This window comes from Acartia tonsa, chromosome 9 (assembly GCF_053477335.1).
Source record: "Acartia tonsa isolate MP-2025a chromosome 9, ASM5347733v1, whole genome shotgun sequence".
In the NCBI taxonomy this organism is placed as follows: domain Eukaryota; kingdom Metazoa; phylum Arthropoda; class Copepoda; order Calanoida; family Acartiidae; genus Acartia; species Acartia tonsa.
The window spans coordinates 33,103,959-33,128,640 of record NC_137268.1 but is presented as its reverse complement, the minus strand read 5'-3'; the positions used below and the strand labels follow the sequence as shown (position 1 = coordinate 33,128,640).

General features: G+C 30.7%; 1 protein-coding gene across 4 annotated transcripts in view; it reads left to right on the top strand.

The window, feature by feature from the left end:
• LOC145328805 (uncharacterized) overlaps nucleotides 1-24,682 on the top strand; it is a 243,393-nt gene that overhangs the window by 117,980 nt on the left and 100,731 nt on the right. For all 4 annotated transcript variants that reach the window (XR_013882646.1, XR_013882645.1, XM_080172678.1 and 1 more), the window contains exons 3-8: nucleotides 6,955-7,050; nucleotides 17,529-17,825; nucleotides 18,729-18,773; nucleotides 19,331-19,387; nucleotides 19,752-19,808; nucleotides 20,774-21,133. Coding sequence is in view for 2 of the 4 variants with exons in the window: in XM_080172678.1 (XP_080028804.1) it covers nucleotides 6,955-7,050; nucleotides 17,529-17,825; nucleotides 18,729-18,773; nucleotides 19,331-19,387; nucleotides 19,752-19,808; nucleotides 20,774-21,133 (912 nt within the window). In the remaining 2 variants the exon portion in view is untranslated. The remainder of the gene's footprint in view (nucleotides 1-6,954; nucleotides 7,051-17,528; nucleotides 17,826-18,728; nucleotides 18,774-19,330; nucleotides 19,388-19,751; nucleotides 19,809-20,773; nucleotides 21,134-24,682) is intronic.

Here is a 24,682-nt window from a genome sequence, read left to right as displayed (position 1 = left end):
ACTTATATTGTTTTAGCGTTGTTTAAATTTTGTTTATTAACTGGTGTTTAAAAAACTAAAATATGTTAAAAACATGAGCACAAAAAATATGTATTTTTTCCAGACACTAAACCACACACATGGTTTCTAAGCGACTAAAGTATATTTCTCTTTACCATTTCCCCCTCCCTCCCCTTTGTAAACATGCTTCCTCTTCCCTTTTCCCCTTCCGCGTATGGTTTCATCAAAATAGAGAGAGAGAAAGAGAGAGAGACAAATAAAGAGAGAGATAGAGAGCATAAAAAGTGAGTAAGGAGACATAAAAAACGAGGATGACAACATCCACAAAAGCCAAATTCGACAAATTAAGAAATAATTACATATGGATATATTTTTACATTTTGAAGCTATGTTTTGCTCATAAGATTATGCCTAATCGCCCAAGGACTTGCCACAACTAAGAATTCAATCACATTTAATAAAAAAAAATTTAACAATATGCATAAATTAAACATATGGACTTTTTGGCCATTATACAGAGATCCAATTGTAGGTAAAAAAATCCATGAAACTGTTATTTCATGCTCAAATAACAAACAGAGCTATCCTTTCCAATGGACACATAAAATGAAGAAAAACTTTGCCTCTAAAAAGAGTGAATGAGAGTTAGAGAGAGAGAGAGAGAGAGAGAGAGAGAGAGAGAGAGAGAGAGAGCGAGAGAGAGAAAGAAAGAGACATATATTTAAATGGTTCATACTCTTTTATATTTCATACATACCATATACATTATACATATTACATATGATTTTCTTCAAGCAAGAACGACAACTTACATAAGTACTCCATGAGGATTCCTATAACAATAATAATCATGACTAAAAGAAATGATTTTTTACTGAGAAATCTTAGATCTTAAAATGATTTAAAGTATTCTTTGAATTATATTCTTAATTCACTTTTTGGCATAAACCATCACATTAACTCAAAAACAAGGATGGTAACAACCATAACCGGTTAAAGATAAACTTTAAAAAGTAAAGGTCATATGATTTTAGGCATGAAAGAATTGTCTGATCTCAATGAAACATTGCCTATTTGATAATTTACCACACCTCGTAGGTCAAACTACTCTTTAATAATTAATAAGAATCAAAGTCAAAAAGTCCATTTTAGTCAAAAAAAAACATTATGTATTATTATTACAACTAGTAAAGATGGTAGCGGCTGTGCCCCTAGAATCAGGATCTATGTAAAGCTTTCCTTAAATGGAGAACTCAATCAGCTCAGTGGTTAGTAAGATCATAATGTCCTAACAAACAAAACCTTTTTTGTCTTTATTTTGTTCAATTTATTTTAAGCGTAGTTACTTTACAACTTTACCAGGTTGTCAAAACTGTTTTACAACTACATAAGAGCTTAGCTAATCTTTAGTTATGGCTTAAACGCTAGTATGTCTATCATAAATTTGTTAGTTTTGCTTTCATGAATATTATCTTTATGAATTAATAAAGAATTGACGGATAAATTTAATAATAGAAGAGCTACGCTTTCAACATAAGATAAGTTATCAGATTTAGAGTCTGTTCCAAAAAAACAGCTCAACAGCAAGAGAATTTCTTAAATTTATGGACAACATTAATTAATTCAACATTTTGGTTTTTAGATGAATAGATTTCATACGAGCCAACTGGATTTTTTGATAGATTTCTATGTTAGTTTAGAAGATTTTTTTATTATTAAACTGTTAAAAGTATAGAATTAGTTTAAATTATGCTTTTAAGAAAACTTTTTTCTCCAAAAGCGACCAATATGTAGCTTCTTTGGGGTCCTAAGCCTACTGTGTAATATCCTTTACTTAACCTAACCTATGCTTATGTTATAAAAACCAAATTTGCCTTATAATAATTTCGACTCACAGGTGTATTAAACCTAATGTAACGCTATTTTGATAATATTTTAACAATAAGTGACATTTTTAAGATCTAAAACTAAGATTTGAAAAAATGTTTGGCCTAGATGTTTTAATTTTTAAAACTAGCCGATTTTTTTACACTTGGAGCATTTAATAAGCTTTTTGCAAGGTAGCTCCACTAAGATTCCATAGCTTTACCACTATATACTCAAGGATCTAAAGGGATAAGATAATGGCCGATAAATTGATGTATATACCCTTAATCATTATACACAAAAATATCACTTCTGTAGATTACACTTAGTGGTTGAAACGTTTTAACACTCATCTTTATAAACCAACCAATCACAATTTCTTAAAGGTCCCCAAATTTGTTAAGCCAACGAATAAGAAAACTTTAGTATAAGACATTGGGGACTAGTACAATAAACAGCCCATTGTCCCCTCTCTTTCTCTGCTTTCCCAGGAAATTGATTATTAAACCAACTTGAATCTTGGCATCCTGTGAGCTCCCCCCACCCCCCTCCCTCTCCCCCCCTGCTACTCATCAAGAACTCAAAGTCATGGAGAAATCATTAGGCTCAAATGTTTGTTTAAAAGTGCTGGCCAATTTAACAATACAATATTATACGTAAACTGTTTTGTCTTTTTGACATATGTCAAAAACTATTGATAAAATAAGTAAGGAACATTGAATTGTAAATAAAACTGGTTTTTAAAATAACGTTTTCTCATAAGTTTGCCTGAAATCATTAGATCTTAAATGTTTTGTTCAAACTAGCAGTGTCCAAACATTTCAACCAATAATTTTAGTGTAATTTTAAATACTATCATTGATAACGTATATGATTATATCGATGTAAATAAAATAAACTAATAAACTGACAAAAATGCCACTAGTAGACAAACAAATCTCTTCAATTTTCCAGCACTTGTTTATTTAGACTTAAAATGAACTACATGGGTTAGGCATTCGTAGAATTATGTTTCTTTTGTTTAAATATTATTAAATATGTGGGACATTGATTTCCATAAGAAGCACAGCATTAGCCATCATTTTAAAGAACAGAAAACTGTAATACAGGAAAAGTAGAGAAAAATCTGAGTTGAGATATTCACAGAAAACGCATTTTTTTATATCAGTGCATCGCATGTATCTTATTGGACAAGATAATGAAGGATAAATTGATGTATATCCCCATTTAAGAAAAACAAAGTTACCCGTTCTCTAGTTAAAATTTATTGATGGAAATGTTTGGACACAGCTATTTTGTACCAACCAATTATTTAACTCTCCAAATGTTTTAGGCAACAAAATACATATTTAAATTATTAGGTATAAACAGACAGACATATAAACTATCTATAGAGTAGTTGCGCTACTATATAAATAATATGCCTTCAAGCTTTCTTTAATTGATTTAAATAAATTGTTTGTAAAAAGTTTTCTGATTATGCTAATTAAGCCAACAACTTTTGTGTTAACATCCATCAAACTTACCAAGCAGTGATAATTATTAAGAAAAAAAGAATAAAAATATATTAACACTTGTAAAGTGTCAGAACTGAATAAGCAGAATAGTTATGCATAAGTAAAACAATCTTGTAAGTAAATTTATTGCAAAACTGCATAAATATTTAACTTATAACATTTTACCTTGTTGTAATGGGAATCAGTATTAAAAAAATCAGAAGAATCGGATAATTTTAACATGTCATTACAAAAGAAAAAAATGAGCATGTTTTAAATGCACGTACGGACTTTTTGGTAACGATTTTAGAGTTGCCGCGCTTTCTAAATCGTACTTTACTGTTATAGAAACCATGCAAAGTTTGAAATCGATAGGACAATTCTAACCTGTTTAAATTGATGACAAGAGCTAACCGTTCACAAAACGCTGAACCGATATGGTTCTCCTTTACAGTGTATCTACTAATACATAGGTCCTGGAAAGGTTTTGGGGATGAAGTAAAGATTTTTTAGAACTTTCATTGGCCTAGCCTTCAATCCATAAACTCTTAACACGATGGGAGGTTTCTATTTGAAATTCTATAAATATTTTTATAATGAGAAGTTAAAAATATACAAATTCATAACATTTTTGGGGTATTTTGTAGCAATTTCTCTTTAATTTCGACTGGAGAAACAATAGCATCCACCTGTAGGTTTTATTTTTTGTTTTAAACAAACTTAACTACAGCTTTCTGTAGGGGCATTTTTACCCAATTTTATGTTTTTGTTTGAGGTGGTGGGGGGGGGGGGGGGCCGGGGGGGTTATTTTAAGCATACTGACCGATTAGTGAAATTTGTATTGTATCAAAGTGGAAATTTATGATTCACATTTAAAAGATCTTTGAAAGTTTTGAATATTTTCTTTGAACTTTCTATATGCTTTTTATTTATATTCTTTTTTATTATTCAGAATTTTTATTGTATAAGTATGATTAACGCAGGGGTTCAGTGCGCGAGAGGCTCGTTGAGGGAAAGCACCAAATTTAAGGTCACAAAACAAGCAGGCAGTACAGTAATTTTTCAAGTGCCAAATTCCTGTCCCAAGCAAATGAACTATGATCATTTATTTTCTTTTAATCATGGTTCCAAGATAAGCCATGCTTGGCTTGGGAAGAAATCAGCTGATTTAGAAAAATCTTAGAATTTAAGAAAGGAAATCACCCATTTTTAAAAATATAATTAATTTAATCTGTAACTCTGTTTATTTTCTGAAATTTCTAATAGAGATTCCTTTTTTACCTTTGTCTGTCAAAAAAAAGAAACCTTATTGCCATTCTTGTTTTCATAATGGTCAAAAAGATTTGCTATCTAATTTTTGCTGCATTGCAACCGTACATCTGATAAACCTCATAAAATCAAGATGGCATTTAGATACCTACTAAATATCCTTTTGCTATCAACCGAATAGAAAAGAGAGTTAAAAAGAACGATTTTAGTAGCGAAAATACCCAATAAAAAATGTTGCAACCCGTTGTCCTGTTTTTAAAAAGAACATTCATTCTAAAAACCAAGTTAAACTTAAATTAGTTGTTTAACAATTATTTTAGGTTAATTACAGCTATACTGCAATTACCAAAATAAGGTCATTTCTGACATGTTGTCGATGTGCTGTCGAACAGGCGACTGTCGCCTAAAGTATTTAGCTATGGATGTTGCCATCCTCATTACTAAATGCACTACATAAATTCTAGTGTCAAATGTGGGTTTTAAACAAGTAATTAAGTATTCAAACTGTTTTGTACTTAAACAAATATGACAACAAATATAAATAGGGAAGCAAAAATATTTACAAAAAAAAATCAATCTAAAAAAAAAATAACTTTTCTTTCAAATGGTTTAAGACAGGCATAAGATGAAAGATCTAAATTATAAGTATAGCCGTTATTGAGATCTTATCAACAAGATACACATGTATCCTATCCTATTAATTTATTATCTAAATGGCCTTGGTTTAAAAGTTGTGGTGAAAAAACAAAGGCGTTTTCTTTATTCATATTTGGCAGTTAAACATACTTTAAAATATGATCAAATGTGTACATTTCTTATGGCCTTTCAAATAGGGATAAAGCAGGCCTATTAGGATTTTTATCTTAAAATTATTCTATAGATAGATAGATTATTTGGTGTATTAGTCGATAGATGATCAATTTATTTTTATTCTAAAAATTGTCAAATAGACAGATAGATTGATGTATTCTTTGCTATTTTGAGTAAAAAGATTTAGATAAAAAGTTAAAAAGAAAGATTGATAGAAAAATAGAGAGAGAGGGGACAACGGGCTGTTTATTACACTAGTCCTCAAAGTTTTATAATAACGTATTCTTATTCGTTGGCTTAACAACTTTGGGGACTTAAGTAAATTTTGATTGATTGGATTATTAAGTTCAGTGTTAAACAACCACTAATTTTAATCTAATTAGGGGGTAATTTTGTGTTTTGTCATTATGAATGTAATTGTACATAAATTTAACGTCTTATCCCTTTAGATCCCTGCAGAAAGGTAATAATTGATAGAGAAAATGTTTTTTTTTATCAAAAATATGTACTTATCAAAGTATGATATTAAATAAGTATGGCAAGTTTTATTACTATAATACTTTTATTACATGACAAAAGAGATTATTTTTTACATATAACAAGGATGACATTTTCTAACATAAGCGAAACAAATTTATGTCAAATTATTAAATTTTAATAGTTATTTCTCATATTATAAACAGCTTTTTGCGGATATAAAAAATTTACAATATAAGATTAAAATCTAATTTTTTGCCCTATGGTGCCGGAGGCACGGGCCACCCTCCCAAGAGAAATGACAAAAAAACGAAAATTTTTAAAATATATGGGAGGCTTCAACGTAACTTAAAGAGGTATCGTAACATAAAGAAGTAACGTAGAGACTATAACAAACAAAAACATATAAAGTTACACTAGAGGCCTCTATGGGCGTAGCCGTTAGTATGTACATAATGGAGGAACTATTTTACGCTAACCCCCCATTCACGTTTTCTTCAGCATCGAAGTTAACAAAAAGTTAGTCGAGACCCCTGTTTAATCAGAGACAATTAAAGAGTACCTTTGCTCTAATGTAAAAAAAAACTATTCTTAAAAATATATTTATACATATGTGCGTACTTTTCGTAACTATATTATTTCATGTAAAAACTACCATTTTTGCACAAAATTATATTCTTTATTTTTTTTAATCGGTTTATTCAATTTTTAGTTTACATGACCTTACTGATAAAGTGCTGAATGTAATGTTGCTTTAGATTAAATCTAAAAGTCATCAACACTTGAAAGTGTTTTCTAATAGTATTAAGAATCTATTTATTTTAATTTTTTTGTTTTGTTATTATAATTAAGGGTATACATAAATTCGGTTCCAGGGCAAATTTAGGAGTGACAAACGTCGGAGTGGACAAACCCAGAGTGTCTAAAATATTATAGTTTGAAGTTTGTAATATAACCATATATAAATTCACCGTCTATTATCCCTAAAAAATGTAACCACAACAAATCAATCTATCTATTTATCCATGTATTACAGGTACGTGGCAAGGACCTGCCCGGCGCCGTCATGGTAATGCCCATGGGCCTCGACGCGGCCATCAAGAAGAGGGTCTCCGGCGAGTTCAAGTCAGAGGTAAACTACCTAAATTTTGTATAGTGCCTTTAAAAAAAATACGTCATACAATACAAATGACCATTGATAGGCAAATACACAGACTATTTTACCAATCGGAGGCTAGCATACAATTTAATTTACCAATGGTAGGCCAGTATGGTGTGATTTTTTACAGGCACTAATGCATCTAATATGAATTAGCTTTATAGGGATATAATAATGGAGAAAAATAATGCATTCCCCTATAATTATTCCAACATTTATAAAATAAAGATGGCACCACTTTGATTCTGCCGCTTAGATGAGCTAATCACATGTCTCCTTATCAAGCGACAACCAATAGCACTCGAGTATTTTGACAAAGTGAAACATGATTGGTTAATTTTAGCGCTAAAGACTAAAAATAAAAAAATGCGCATTTTTTTACTTTTTTTAGTATCTTCAATTAGAGGAAAATAAATCATAGTTATCCTGTTAGTTCATATAATCTTTTTAATTTTTTTGTACTTTTAATAAGTGTAATTTCTGAATATTTGATATTTGGCTTTGATAAATAATTTATGAAATCATTCCTTAATTTATTTTTCTTCAAATTTTGTACAATATATAAGATTTTTTATATTCATTGAATATTATTTTAAGAAATTTACTTACTAATCACAAAGACTCTAGCTACTTATAAAAGCGGGAAGTTTGTAAATATTTTACTCAATGCACTAAATCGTTACAATTTTCATGAGAAATACGCATTTTATAAGGCATACAAAACGCTCTAATTTTCGTTCTATTTAACGTAATTTTGTAATTTTTTTTGCTGGTTATTTTATTTTACATATACTTTTATCATTTTATCAAAAAAAAATTTTCTTTTTTCATCATTTTTTGGTGAAATTAATGCTTAAACTAAGGGTATCTTTAAACGCAAAATTGACGTACTTAGAATTAAAAATTCGTATTGAGTACAAAGGGGGGATAATTTCAAGACATGCATGTTCCAAAGATATCTTTTTTTCCATAAAATTTTAATGTTTAGTCCACCGGAGATTACCCTGAAAATCATATATCAATTTAGGAATATAATTTTTGTAGAATAGTTACTGAATTTACAACTTTATGTACTCTGAAAGTATAGTTAAGATCAAAGGCGTGCAAAAGGTTGGTATAGGGGTTGTTTACGCCACCCTTGTAAAATTAAGGGGTTATTGATACACCTCCCTAGGTGTCCACCCATGTCCACCCTCTTGACAAGAGCCTACACCCTCAGATACACCCCTCTATAAATTCCAAGGGGGTGTAAAGGAAATAAATTTACACCCCTTAAAATAAAGTGGGGTTGGGGGTGTTTAAGGAGGGTGTATTTAAGCAAGTCACTGATTCAGATAATTCTAGGCTATCTATTTTTAGGTAAATTAATTACCAGACTTTACTAAAAAAATCTTGCAATATTCCGTACAACTGTACTGTACAACTTTTAATTAGTAAATGGAGACATGAGGAAACTCTCATACATATGTAGGGGGGGGGGGGGAGTTAATGCAACCATCCCATAATCAATTAATCCAAATTTTGTTATGAAAATTGGCATGTGTAATCCTTAGTAGGTCTGTTTTTCAAAATTTAACAAAAATTTAAGCTTAAGGGGGAGGGGGGGTTAAGGCAACCATCACGTAATCAATGCACAAATGGCACCTAAAGGGTGAGCAAAAAAAAATGTGTAGATTTTTAAAATTCAAATTGCGCGGCTTGTGTTAATAGTAGAACAATGTTACGCATACCATTAGAACCGCTATGAACTGTATTTTTTGGAAATATAAGAACGGTTCCTCTGCTACGTATAGTTAGGGAGCTACATGTTAAAATGTCCCAACTGACTTAAAACTTGACTTGCGAGTATATTAGTAAATATTAGACAATAATTCTTGCAAAAAGACGTGCGTACATTTTTAAAATTCAAATTGCGCGGCTTGTGTTAATGGTAGAAAAATGTTAAGCATACCGTTAGAACCGCTATGAACTGTATTTTTTGGAAATATAAGAACGGTTCCTGTGCTACAAATAATCTAGGAGCTAGGTGGTAAAATGTCCCAAAATTTACTCGCAAGTCAAGTTTTAACTCAGTTGGGACATTTTAACATGTAGCTCCCTAACTATACGTAGCAGAGGAATCGTTCTTATATTTCCAAAAAATAGACTTCTTATTGGTTCTAATGGTATGCGTAACATTTTTCTACTATTAACACAAGCCGCGCAATTTGAATTTTAAAAATCTACGCATTTTTTTTTGCTCACCCTTTAGAATTCGAATTTCATTACAAAACTTGGCATGAGTAATCCTTGGTAGATCTTTTTTCCAAAAATGGAACAAAAAGTTGAAAAAGTAATGGCTAAGGGCTGTTTGCTCAGCTGTTTAGCCATTTTTGGGCTATTTTCAGGGCAAATCCAGCAATAATTACGTAGGAATCATCCATTATGGATAGGTTTTAATGGGTGTTGAGCTGAAAAATACTACCAAAAATAGTGGCAGCTGGGTAATGGCTTATAAGGATATAAAAAATTGAATATTTCCATGGAATTAAACTTTTCTTAATTAACATTATAACTTTATGTCATGGACATATTACTAAAAACACTTTTTTAATTTCTAGATTTCGCTGTCATAACAGCTAAAAACTGCCAAAAATGGCTGAGAATAGCTGTCAACAGCCAAAAGTATATATTGTAGATTAAATCATCCTGCCATGGAAAAATTTTGAAAAAATTTTTGCCCCCAGTAAAAATGTGGTTGATTTAAGCAAAAAAATGACCCATGCTAAATATTTTTTTCTGTGATGCAATAATTGTGACCTCACGAGCACTTCTAAGTTTTTGAAATCTGAAATTACCCATGCTAAATATTTTTTTCTGTGATGCAATAATGGTGACCTCACAAGCACTTCAAAGTTTTTGAAATCTGCAAAAAAAATGTTTTTTTAGTTCTTTTGTGTGATCTCAATTTTAAAGATTTTTACCAAATTTCAATTCTAGTATGTCAATATAAACCTGAAATTTACCAAAAAAATGGAGCAGTCTCAATTATAACATATGAAGGTGTAGCAAAAAATCTGCAAAGTCAAATTTCATTTTTGCAGTTTTTCTTACCTAACTTAAAAAAAAATTTTAATTTTTTTTTTCTTTTAGATTCAGTAACTACTGGACCAGGCAGTTTCAAAATTTTAGCTCAATATATATCAATTTTGCTCACCTTCCAGCACCAAACCCCCCTTTATTGATAAGAAGACCATTAATTTTATTTGGGGTTTCCCTCAAAGTTTTTACACAGATAGTGTTTATATTTATAGTAAATTATGGCCTCAAATATTGTATTATATATGTATGAAATTTTGACTTTGGAAGATGTGACATGTCTAGGGTAGGTTTTTTCAAAAACATACTTTTGCTTTAATGTAAGTTAAATTATACCAATAACCATATTTTAATTTTCAGTACCACCCACTTCCCAGCTAGAACTGGCTGAAAACAGCTGGTAGTGGCCAAGAGTATGATAAGTAGATAGGGCTTTTGATGTATCTAAGGGTAGGTATTTATGGTTGCTGAGCTCAAAAATACCAAAAAATTCATTTGGCAGCTTGCTAATGGCCGCAGCTCAGCTGGGAGCGGCCAAGAGTAGAATTAGTAGATAGGGCTTGTGACGTGTCTCTAGGTAGGTTCTTAACAGTCTGTGTAACAGCCCCAGCTGCCAAATGGATGAACCCCCACTATTTAGAGTAGTATTTTTGAGCTCAGTACCAATAAAAACCTACCCCTAGACATGTCACAAGCCCTATATACTCTTCATACTCTTAGCCGCTCCCAGCCATTTTCTGCCAGTTCTAGCAGCTGGTACAAGAAATTTTAAAAATGGATATTTAAAGCAAAAATATGTTTCAAAAAGTTGATTCCTATGCAATTAATAATAGTTTCGCCCTGAATATAGCCCAAAAACGGCTAAATGACTGAGCCGCCAGCTGTTAGCTGTCACTTTTCCAACTTTTTGTTCCATTTTGGGAAAATAGATGTACCAAGGATTACTCATGCCAAGTTTTGTAACGAAATTCAAATTCTAAGTGCAATTTGTGCATTGATTACGAGATGGTTGCATTAAGCCCCCCCCCCCTTAAACTTGAGTTAATTCCTTTAATGATCTTGATAGATATATGTTTATAACTTTTAATATATTTTACAATAGTTTTTAAAGTTAATGTTGGGAGGGAGATATATCCCAATCCTCTTTTTATAAAAAAATTTTAAAATGTAATAAATTTCTTATGTAAAGTAGTTTTGGTAAAATCTTAATAAAATCACCCTTGATTTTAGTTAAAGGGGGCTGTTAAAAGTCATAAGTGGGGTGTCAATAAATTTAGTTGTTAATAAATTAATGGAATATAACCTGATATTATAAATTTGAAACACATTTTTGATGTACAAAGAAATTAAAGGAACATTTCTTCATAGAAGAAATTGAATCATTTTTTATTTGTTTTTTTCAACACAAGGTTATTTGTGTATCTCTTGGTACAAGATACCACCATATTATTAGTTAAATCTATTTTTTTATAAATTAGGTGAATAAGTCTGTTAGACCAAGGGTAGAAACTCAGCAGATAGACAGACAGACGGGCAAGAAGAATTATCAAAGTTTTACTAAAATATACAATTAATTAGATAAAATCCAATAGAGAACCTGTGAATGATCAGACAGACAGAGGGACAGACAGACAGATGGACAGGTAAATAGTAACAGACAGTCTTTGAGGCATTAGCAAATTACAATTAGGCTATGCTAGATGATTCATTGAAATCCAAAAGAGAGGCAGTTAGACAGATAGACAGACAAGTGGTGATACAGACAGACAAAAGGACAGACAGACAGAGGGAGAGACAGACAAATGGGTATTGCCTAAAACAGTTTGGCTGCTATATGAATCATTAAAACCAACCCACCGTAGAAAAGAAATTTACATTAGTTTCTTATTTCGATACTCAACGCCCCCCCACTCAAAGGGGTTTATTATTTCTGAAAATCAATAACTGACTTTTCAGCTTAATAAAATTGAATGTACTTTTTATTTCATCAATTTATCTTAAATAGAACGAAAGTTATAATCATTTTATTGTCTACAAGAAATATGCTTTTAGTAAAAATCAACATAATTGTCAGTAAAAACGTCATATTTATGTATATTTACACAGAAAATAAATTTTAAAATTGTATTTTATTGTAATGAATAACTTAAGGGGGTTGTATGATTTATTAAAAACCTAAAAAAAACCTAACTTGGTTAAATTAGTTCAAGTAATGATTGATTTAGTACAGTACGTATGAATAAGTTGTCAATTTCCTATCAGAGTCCTTGTGTAATACATGATATTATATTTTCCAGTATGGTTTCGAAACTTATCCGTCGATGCTGTGAGAATTGGTGCAAATAATATGGTAGTGGCCGCCATTGGTCAATAACGGCCTCTCATTGGCTAATTTTTTTTGTTACGTCATATTTTTTGCACCTATTCTCACAGCATCTTATCCGCCGGATTCAAACCGGTTCTGAGCCATACTGAAAAAGCATGTATCGTATCGTATTATATAAAAATAATAAAAAAGCATAATATTAATACCAGTTTTTTCAATTCTTCGCCTCCTTGGGGCTTAAAACTGGAATTAATCTAAGAATTTTTTGTTTTACTATCCATATAAAACTGTCTATAGTACAATTCAATAAATAACTAGTATTAAAACATTTACAAAGTAAATATAAGATAAATATATTATAACAATTATGATGTATTATATTACTTTTTAAAACAGTTGCGAGCTAAGATAAATCAACTAATTACGCAAAAGAACCTCTTTTTTATACAATAAAACAGACACTATGTTAGCGGAGTTGCTATTTAACTTTATGGCATATAAATCTTTGTCTTATCTTTAAATCATCAGAACATAATCTCATTACTGCAAAATCCTTGTTTATTGACAAATTTATAAAATATTAAAAACATAAATTGCCTTTTAAAATATAGATGTATATACAGATAACTACCTCCCTCCCTTTTCCAATGACCTATTTCATTTGCTAGCAAAATGTTTTCTGCTACTTGGCCTTGTTGATAATAACGACACCATTGGTTGATTTTCAATGAACCAATTGAAAGTCGGCTTTGGTTATTGGGAATCATTTAACCCCTTCCCCCTCTAGTGTTTTACTCTAATGTTAAAAAAAACAGATTTTATGTACAATTAATTTTGAAATTCATTTTTATTGGTTAGTACTTGTTATTTCTTTTGTATTACTTTATAATATACAAAAATCTGGTAATATTTCCATAGGCTTTTTATTGAAAATTTGCAAGTTTAAAGGAACGACAAAAATATAAGAAGATTTATGATAAACACTTAAATAAGACAAAGATTTCCACTTAGAGAGGCATTAGAGTTAAAACATATGAATATAGATCATCAATTATATTAGATTAAAATTCAAAATAGCTCAATTGCATATGGAAAAACGGACACAGAAATAGCCAACAAGCGAAATAAATCTTAAATAATATCTGGGGGAAGATAAACAGGTCAGCAATTCTACTAAGTGATGCCCCCCCCCCCCCCAACGATAGCTGAAAATCACGTATAGGTTTCGTGTTTTTTTCTTTTTATTATTTCGTTGTTGGTATAAGCTATAACAGACATCAATGTGTGAGTTGAGTATGTTGTATATTGCGCTTAATTTGGACAATGAAATGCCTACATTTTAAAAAATAATTATAGTTGCTAGATTTAGTTTTTTTAATGGTCCTAAGAATCGCCATTCCAAAAATTAAGTTTATAGGAAAACTATCAAATGAAAAGAAAATATCTAGTTTTTTAATGGTCTATTTTAATGTTTATTTTTAGTCTACTATATCAGAGGGGGAAAGAAAAACGTAGCATGGGAAAAAACAGAGTGGGCCTTCACTTCCACATAACATTTGCAAAAATAAACAAGTACAAATAAAAAGGGAGGATGGAAACGGGCATTTGGTACTGTTATAATATATATAGTATATTTAGTTACTTTAAATTAAGAAATTAAAAATGGTTCCTTCTCCTGCTATGGCAGGTGTACGACATAAATAAATAAAAAAAAGGGGGAATGCCTTGGCCCATAAACAGGCGCAACTCATTACCATGCATAGTTAGGACTTCTCAGGCAAATGTCGTGCATAACGAGAACATTAGCTACACACATACACAAGAATGCTGTTACTTTAATATAAGAATGTTAATTTGATAATGTTTTTTTAATACGTGCAGAAGTGGAGTCACACCCAGATATTGTTCATTTTTCATTAACAAGGCTAAAACTTATACATTTAAGGAAGTTGCCGTTTGTCTGTCTGCGTGTGATTTCATTAGTTAGCAGCGTAGCTACTTTTTAACTTGTTCTTGTTGAACTTTTTGCTAAACACAATTTCTTGGTGTCTGTCTCTCTCTCTTTCTTTCTCTCTCTCTCTCTCTATCCCCCTCTCTTTCTATTTACTTTATTTCTCTCTTGCTGTCTCTTTATTTATCTCTCTTTCTTTCGCTATCTCTTTCTCTCAGTCTTTGCGACTACACTTCTAATGTACAGCCATGTCCTTGTAAGTTTATATAAAAAGGGTCTACTTATGACTTTTCTACGTGTAAGGGTCACCGTGTATTAGGGACATTTTTCCAAGGTTTTTTACTTTGTACAGATTTTAGTGGCGGGAAATTAAATCATTGGAGAATTTACCCCGAACTAATGGTGGACTTCAATCCAGAGAGGGAGAGATCACTGGACTGTAAATTAAACTGGTACCCAAAGTTTTATAATTTCTCTTATTCGTTAGCTTACAAAATTTTGGATACTAAATCTTGATTTGTTTATTTAAATAAATAGTGTCCAAGCATTTTACTTAATAAAGATAAAGGATACTTTTATTTATTATCATTGGGGATGTACAATTACATCAATGAAAGGAGAAAAAAGGATAAAGCAACATAGTAAGATAGAATGAGAAAAAGACAGAAATACAGACAGACAGAGTTACTTATAAAGTAGCCTCGCTATACTGGGAATTAATTTGGCCAACTTGCTATAAAAGTGATTTGTAAAATTTGATGCTGGAAAAATGCAAGTTGTTCATGCATAACCGATGAAACAAATGTCTCGATAGTATGTCAGCTTTGGCTATTTTTATGAAGAAATAACGGCTTGTCGATAATATTTCAGCCATGATCCTTTTAAGTCATATAATTTCAGGGATATAAATGGATAAGACAATGGCCGATTAATTGATGTACATCCTCAATGATGATACACAAAATTACCACTTCTGTAGATTTCCATTAGTGGCTGATACGTTTGGACACTAGCAACTTTGAACCAACCAATCCAAATTCAATAAAGTCCCCAAAGTTGTTAGAAAACTCTGGGGACTAGTGTAATAAATAACCTAATGTCCCCTCCTTCACTGTATAATCTACACAAATCAATTCGACCACTTGTATCTAATGTAATATTTACGTAATAACTTACGATAAAAAGAAATAATAAAGGCATACCTTCTCAAATATACAATGATTTCGAGTTTCATAAAATAATCTTTGGTCATGGTTATTTTGGAGTTAAGCTGCTCTTTATATAATTTTTTTTATCTTTACATTTCACTCTTTTTATCTATGTATTGTTGAAACATAGTTCAATTAATATCTAAGCTAAGTTGAAAAAAACATGAAATAACACAAAAATGATAATATATAGATTTAACAATTTAAAAAGTTGATATAAAAAGTAATGACTTTTTGAGGCCTTAAAAGTAAAACGTATAATTTTTGGTGCTAAATCTTAACCTATCCTGAAAAAGTTATTTTACAAAACTACCAATTTTATACTTATAAATTTATATTTATAAAGAGCGAAGCACACACACAGCCATAAAGACGAACGGAGAATCTTAAAAAGAAATAATAATTCACATATGCCCCATTGAGTTAAAGAGGATGAAGTTGGCGAATGGTTGAAGAAAATATTTGAGTGAGAAATCTTCTCAAAACAGATCTATAGTACAGATGTATATATAGACAACTACCTCCTTTCATTTATCAAAAACATCTTTCTGCTGTTTCTAAATTATTTTCTGCTACTTGGCTGTGTAATATAAGCGATACCATTGGTTGATTTTCAATGACCCAATAGGAAGGTTGCACAAGACAGTTGCGATGGGGAGATACAGTTATTTAACCATTCTCCCTCTAGTGTTTTACTCTAATCTTCTCAATAAATGTAAATAGCTGGCCCCGGACATTTGTAATTTTAAGTTAGCTTCTCTACTAAAAAATATATAGCCCTTTTTTATTTTTGCTGTATTAATAAGACAGCCTACCCAAAGAAGCTAGGTAGGCCTTAAGTCTCGGTCTATCTAAATAAAGACATAAAAGTAATGATATCAATAAAATAACCCCGCCTACTTGCCAATAGGCTGCTGCGATTTCATACATTTTTATATATGCATGCAAAATATAGAAAGCTATAGCAAATATTGAAGAATATTTTTTTTTAGATGTAATTACAATAGTCTATTTCGACAAAAAAGTATCATAGGAAAAGGTGTAAAAGAAAATAGAATAAAATAACTAAATTATATAGCCTATTTGCATAGGTTTTAAGTCTTAAACTTTCTGTTCAAAATATACATACCTATAACCTCAAAAACTGAAGATAACTTTTAAAAATCAAATGAAAATTATCATGCATGTAAAATTTTGAGTATTATTATTTTTTCAACTATCAAGCCATACTATTTGGTAGTTTAGCGTTGGTGAAATATGATTGCTGTTAAGAGAGCTTGTATTAAAGTATAAAGATAACATCATAGTCACTATTAGAGTATAAGTGTGGATACTCTACAATATTTTAATCAGCTTCGCAACTTTGTTTGCTCTATTTGTATTAAAAATAGTAAGATGTATGTTTTTTTTGTTTATTTTGGGTGGGGGGGGGGGGGTTAATATTGAAATACAAATAACTTATATGTATTGTATTTGTACATATGAATATATAAATAGTAAGATTTTGATTTCACATAGAATAAATAACAAACGTTTATAAGTAATACACTGTGATTTATAATGATTCTCTTCAGTAACAATAACATTTTGATGCTGACAATAAAATCAAAAGTTTCAAAGATTTTTACAAAGAACATTAGAGGATTTTTAATGGAAAATTAGTTACTTTTTTAAAAAAGTACAATTATAATTTTATATACTAATATATTTTTGATATACTTTATTTTCTAATAAAATATCTAAATCTATATTATTCTATGGACCCATATGCTTTGATACATGAAAATAGTAGTAATAGTAGTTTGAATATGTTTTCCAATTTTTTAGAAAATTTTAATTTTATTTATCCCTATATATTCATTTAGCATGCATTTTATTTATTTTGTAGAAATCTGGCAATAGCCTTACCTTTGGAACCGTAAGTGGAGGCCTGGGTGGACCAGGAGTCAGCCAGGCAAGCTTCCAGCAGAAGCAGTCCTCCTCCCAGTTTTCTCAAATGACGTCATCCAGTGGTGGGGGAGGCGGCATGGCAGCTGCCAATAATATGTCGTCTTCAATGATGAGCTCAAGCCAACAGAAGTCGTTCCAGCAGACATCTATGTCTTCTGCTTCTAGCTTTGAAAGGTCGTCTTACTCCTCCTCCTCCCAACAGAAGAAGACCAACAGGGTTTCAGGAGGCTTCCAGGTATATAACAGGGACAAAAGTATATAGTTAAACAAAATTAGATTATAAATATGGGGAGTCAGAGAAAATTATGGTAAAAATATTACCATTAGATCAAAAGCAAGTGGAAGGTTGGTAATACCCTCCTCCAAAATAGCAAGATTATTTGATACAGACAGACATACACACAGAGGCTGTATTGTTTTCAACAAATATATATATATGAAATATAAAATAGTATTTGACCGGCAGAAAAGTAGATAGACAGACCAACAAGCAAACCTCAATTTTAAAACTTTGTTCCAAAATATTGTGCTGTAAGGTGACAATGAACATAATCAAATGCTCTGCTCAAGTCATATAATACAAATTATAGATTCATTTAAACCCCAAATATTTCATTTTATATTTTTATTTTATTTTTCATTCATTTTTGCATGGCTTGGCATGTTGTTAATAATTTACAGTTTTTAATAATTCTGTTGACATCATTTACATAATTATATTTTTACATTAATAATTATACATAAGCAGTAGGACAGTAATTGAAAATATTCATTAATTCCGTATTAAAACAAGGATGATTACGTTAAATACACTAAAACCTTTGTGAAGCCAATAGTAGAAAAAAATTGAAGCACATGTTTGAAAAGTGGAGAGTAAAAGAAAACAGTAACATAAATGAACTTTTAGAGATCATCGTTTTTAGAAATATAATTTTAAGTGAAGCAGCTTATAGTGCCTAATAAAAAATAACGTTATACAATACAAATGACTTATAATAAGCAAGTATACATTCTACCATTGGTCAATTACAATGTATACTTGCCTATCATTAGTCATTTGTGTTGTATGACGTCATTTTTTATTAGGCACTATAAGCTGATTCATTTTAAGTTTGAGTTTATTAAAAATATTATTTAGGACTTTTCTGTCCACGGAGAAGAAATTAGACAAGCTAAACTTAAGGTAAAGATTAAAAAAAATTAATAATTTGGTACAACCCAATTAACTTAACCCGTTACTTTAAAAAAATTTAATTATTACAAAAAAAGGGGGAGGGGGTTTCTGTGTTTGCTACGCACTTTAAAGGAAATCTCCATTTTTTCCCATAATTTCTGTATCTCTTTTCATTGATGAATTTGTTATCTATAAAGAAAATAGACATATTTACACGGAGCACTTGAAAGATTAGAATTAAGATTATCTAATTGGAAGAATTTTTCAAAATGTTTTTTAGTTCGTAGATCTAAAAAAAACATTTAAAACCTTATTTTCATGAGAATCACCAAAACTTCATAATTCCTGTAAAAATGTTAATGTTTCCTCTACTAACAAAAATAAAAATTGATAATGTTATACCCAAGGGTAAAAAAACTCAGCTACGTGCGTAGACGGGGCCGATTTTTAAAATTGTCAATGTTTTCTGTTAGTATTAGAAATATTTAATCAAAGGAAACTTCATTTTATAATTCCTTACATCATTGTGAATGATAATAGTTGTAGAAGAAATTTTCTTTTCTTAGGATCAGCTTCACTCTGCAATGTCAGATCTGGAGAGTGAGATTGGACAAGAGTATAAGGTAGGATACCTTCATTTATTGGCTACTTTGTCAGGCGCGTGTAAATACTCATTTTAGAGATCTATTATGTAAAATCCTAGCCTAGGAGTTAGGGTTTCCTTGGCCTTACACAAATATAAAGTAACATGTAAGACTTTAAAAACTTGAGAAAACTTCTAGGATAGCCTAAAATATTATATATGATTTGGCCTAAATGCATAATATTGATCAAAGCTAGCAGTTTTCTTATAACAGACAAACAAACAGACAATGTTATACTTTATTTAGATAAAAGATTCTTATTTATTTACTATTAAAATAAATCGTCGAAATATATTTTGCAAAATCTTTAAATTCTTGTTTTAAGTTGATACTTGAAATTTAGGAGAATGTGTCTTCTAATGTGATGAAGTCCCCAACTCCATCAAAGGGACCACATCAGGTACGTACTTACCAACATAATTTCTTAAAAGATTGTAGAGTAGCATTGCATTTATTATTGTCAATGAGGGTGTAGTATTGGAGATAATAACCCGACCCCCTCAATAAATATTCCAGGCTTCCAGGCTTTATTTTTTTTTTATATGGGTAGGAAGATTTTTTACTCCCTGCCAAAAAACAAAGCTTTGACGTCCTTGGCAATTTTATTGAATTTATCAACCAGACATTAATTAATATTATTCCTCTCCATATAAAAACATTTCTGTCTAAATATCCTTGATTACATGAAATTTTCGAAATTCTCAAAATCTGCCATTGTTTAGGTCTATGTTTCTACTTTTAAAAATAGCTGAAACTTTCCCCTGATTTATTTATTTACAAAGAAGAATGTAGCTGTCTATAGTAACATAGAAAAATGTGGATAGATGTCACTGCGTTCGGCTTGCCTATTCTTTTAACGTCAGAAAATACCCTATATCCCATCTCATTTCTAGGAGGTTTCTTTCCCCCTTACCTTTCTCTTCCCCTCTACTATTACGTCAATAGAATAGGTAAGCCAAAAGCTGTGACATCTATCCCCATTTTCCTAGGGCACTAAACACAGCTGCAGAAGAATAAAAATTTAAAATCTAAAATTTTCCATATAAAGTACATGAATATTATATGTATGCATAACAATTTAGAATGATTTACATTATCTGTGTAAATGTTGACATCCACTCCAGTAAATTGAAATGCAGTTTTAATCATGTAATATACAAATATACAGTAGGATCAAAATAAAGTTTTCATTCTTACATCTGCCAATTTTATATCATTTTTATTGTTAAAATAAAATTTTTTGGGGGGCTCTTAGAAGTAAATTTTTACAAAAAATTAAATATAAAAATAAACTTTTGGAAAATTATCAATTATTTAATTTTTTACTTGTTCAGTAAATAATATTAAATGTTTATTTATTTTTAGGAAGCCTTTTCCCCAACTCCGCCCTCCAAGCACGAGTACTTCTCTCCGCCCCCTCTGGAGGCAGTTCCCAAGCCAGAACCGGTTTCCATTGCCTCCCCCGTTCCCGTCTCATTCTCCCCAGCGCCTCAGAAACAGCCGACCCCTGTTTCGGCTCCCGCGCCCTTCAGCATGTCTCCTGAGCCGGTGCGCAACCAGCAGGAACCTGTTTCTGTCGCCGCACCGTTCAGCATGTCGCCTGAACCAGCGGCAATTCCCGCCCAACAGCCGGAAATGGTTGCTGCCCCCTTTAGCATGGAGCCTGTCGTCCGCAACCAGATGGCGTCAGCTTCTATGCAAAATGGATTTTCTGATTTTGGACAGGTAAGGTTATTGTGCTTTACTAATCACTAACATTAATCGTAACAAGGGGGGAGGGGACATTAAACACCTCCCTCTTGTTAAAAATGTCTGCACGCACTTTTTACTTATTTTTGTTGTTTGCAAGTATAAAAAATAAAAGTAAAATTCTTCAAATTTAATTTTTTTTTAACTATCAAATAGAAATAAACAATTTTTGGCAGGTACTGTGAGTAAATCACATACATTGATTTTTCTAAATTCGTTACTAAACAAGGCATATGCGTGGTTAATTTTCTTAACTTTCTAAAATTAAATGAAGTAGGATTTCCATAACTTATATGGTAGCTGCGCTACTTATAAGTATACAATATTAAAATCTCATATTTTTCACTAATTTTACATAATGCTGCATATTTCAAATATTAGCAGATTTTTGGAATTATGTTTAATTCAAACAATGGAAAATTAAAATTATGTGAATAATTAAATTTTGTATTCTGCTGCATAGACAATTAAATTTGTCTTAATAATGATCGACAATAGTAAACAAAGTTTTCAAATTTTCATTTTATATAAATTAATATTAAAGGCAAGTCAAAAAGTATATTTAGAGATACATTTCAAGAACCTAGATTGATTTTAAAAATCTTGATTGCACCCCCTATTGTGGCTCCGAGTGGCGCAACGTAATCTGATTTTCTTTTTAAACATGATGCACAGGATTGCAATTGGATACACTTAAAATCTGCTACTTTAAAAAGAAGCGTTTTGACTTTCATATTTTTTCTAAAATGAGTGTTGTCAAAAAATACAACTGGATTTTTGAGTCCATTGATATTTATTTGAGCAACAAATAGAAAATTTAAGCATAAGTTGAGTTTAAAGCCAGATTTAATAATTTGGTTAATTATTTTAATATCGCTAAAATAACAAGCTGAATTTTTTAGTAGGTCAGGGTTTTATTATGTTTTTTTTTTGTACAAGTTGTGTACAGCTAAAAAAAAATCATACAGCAAAAAATTAAGTAGCACCTTTGAGTAAATCAAGATTAAGTATGTATTATGTACTGTACATACTTGCTATACAAGTCGCCAATATAATGACATCCAATATTTGAGTATAGTCCGATGTTTATCATGATTATGTGTATCCGAAATGTTGCACATCTAAACCAAAGGATCAACAAAGTATCCCCATAAAATGAAATATTTGCAAACAAATTAAAGTTACTCCTCTTAAATTACTTAAATAAAGTCACAATATTATGTTATAATGTTCCTTTCACAGGCGTCCAAGCTTTTTTATTTGGGGTTGGGGGGGGGGGGGTAATCATCTCTTTACCCCTCCTCCTTGGACGTCCTTGGTTCCTTTAATTTCTTTTACTATATATAACACCAGCGTCTACGCCTCTAGAAGCCTTTGTGGGCCCTTGAGGGGGTGGGGAAGTCGACCATCCTCTACTTTCAATTGTAATTCCAATAATATTTTTATTTTATTTTTGGGTGTGGGGAGTAATTTTTTCTAAGGACTAGAGAGCTGTATGGTACCCTCCCCCAAAATAGTTATAAACCATCCTAGGGCTACGGAAAACCATATCGGTACAGTGGTTAGCGAACCTGTTACTTTGATATTATTATTTTGGTTAAAATGTATGAATATACAAAGGAGCAACTAAAGATCTATCAGTGCAAGAAATGAGCACTGATTCTTCAGTGTTTATACCATACAACTTAATCAGATTAAGTTTTTATTAGCGGCTTCCAAACCTATTGATATTCGCTGGATTAGAACCGGTTGTCAGCCATACCCAAAAAATCATGCAAAGATCGTATTACAGACTTTTTTTAACGAATATTCAAATGAAAAATCATTAAATTAATTGTAGTTTTGTGATCCCGTTCCTTCGACCCCTCTGGACTAACTTATTCTCATAATTTTTCATTTTAATATCCGCGGAAATCTATCTATAATACGATGCAATAAATAACTATTCTGTGTTGTTTTATATGATAACTTTTGATGGTTATTATGGGGCTAGTCTTTATGGTCTTTGTAATAATATCTGCATTTCATTTGTGCGAGTATGCAAACCAAAAATCAAGGCATATGTAAATTGCAAATTACTGACGCATTTTTTCTTTTCAGAAATTTTTTTTATAAAATTATGATGCAACAGGTTGAATTAAATTTTACATCTCAATATTAACGATTTTCATCATGTTTCATAAACTAGTTTGAAACTTCTTTATTGTGTTTTTCTTGATCTCTTTTTATCTTTTAAGAATTAAAAATCTTATTTGATTACTGTTATGATTCATAAATGTTACTATATCAATAAAGCTTTTTTCTTTTAGATAAAACTAACTTCATTTATGAATTTCAATATTTTGTATGTTGATAACATTAACAATCGAATCTTATCTGATTATGTGATTCAAAATATAAGTTTTTACTTATACCTTTTTTTAAAAATGGTATTGCAGTACAACACAAGAATGATTAAATACAAAATTATATTTTTCCTTCATTTTTTAGAAAGACACTTTTTATACATTTTTAGGAGAATTTTTTAAAACCTATTTTTTATACACTTAGGCTAGTTGGACGTTACGGCGGCCAAAGCAGTTTCAGCCGCGACCGCGGGAAAATCGGCCGCTATCAATGCCGGCAAATTTTGGCGAAACACCGCCGGGCGGTGGTGGGTCTGTAGGAAAGATTTTAACGGCCGAAATTAAATCTAAATAAATATTAAAAAGTCTCTGAAACCCAGATATAAAGGATTAGATTAACTAAGGATAAATTAATCTTTAACCCCATCGTTTGAAGCATTGAAAATTCAAATTGTATCAACAATTTTAAAATTATTTAACGAGCAGATTCTTTACATTACTCCTTTTTTCTTTAATTTATTAGTAGCAAAGATCAATTGTTTGCAATATCAATACATTTCTGGTGTATAAAAAAAAATAGTTTTGCCCTAAGCCCATTTACAAGAAAAAGTGTATTGTAACAATTTCCAGAATATTTTCATGTTAGTTTTTCTTTGTATGGTGTCTAATTGTTTCTGAAAAAAATATCTATAGAATAGCCAAACTCTTACTAATAGGGAAAAAAGGGGTTATTTGAATGTAATTTTTTAAAGTACCAAAAAATTTATAAACATTATCTGTTATTGACTTAAAAACTTAAAGACTAAAAGACTTTTATTAGTTTTTAATTGTTTTATTTAAAAGCAGTGTTAAAACTTTTTTTTACAATAATTTTGATAAATTAATGATGTTTTTATGTTAATTAACATTGGAATGTATATAAATGTTAATGTCCTTTTGCTATAATTATTTTAGCAGAAAGAATTAAACACCCTATTCTATGCAAAAAAAATACTTCTTCTGAAAATCCAAGGTTATGTGTCTAAAAATTGAATTAAAAAGATTTCAGCATTGGTTTGCTCATTTACGGGGAGCTTTATATAGATCCAGTAGTGCAAAGAGAAATAGTTGCACTCAAAGAAAACTATTTTGCTCCTAACCCTCATTGATTTTTTTTGCGAAATTAGCATACAACTTGTAG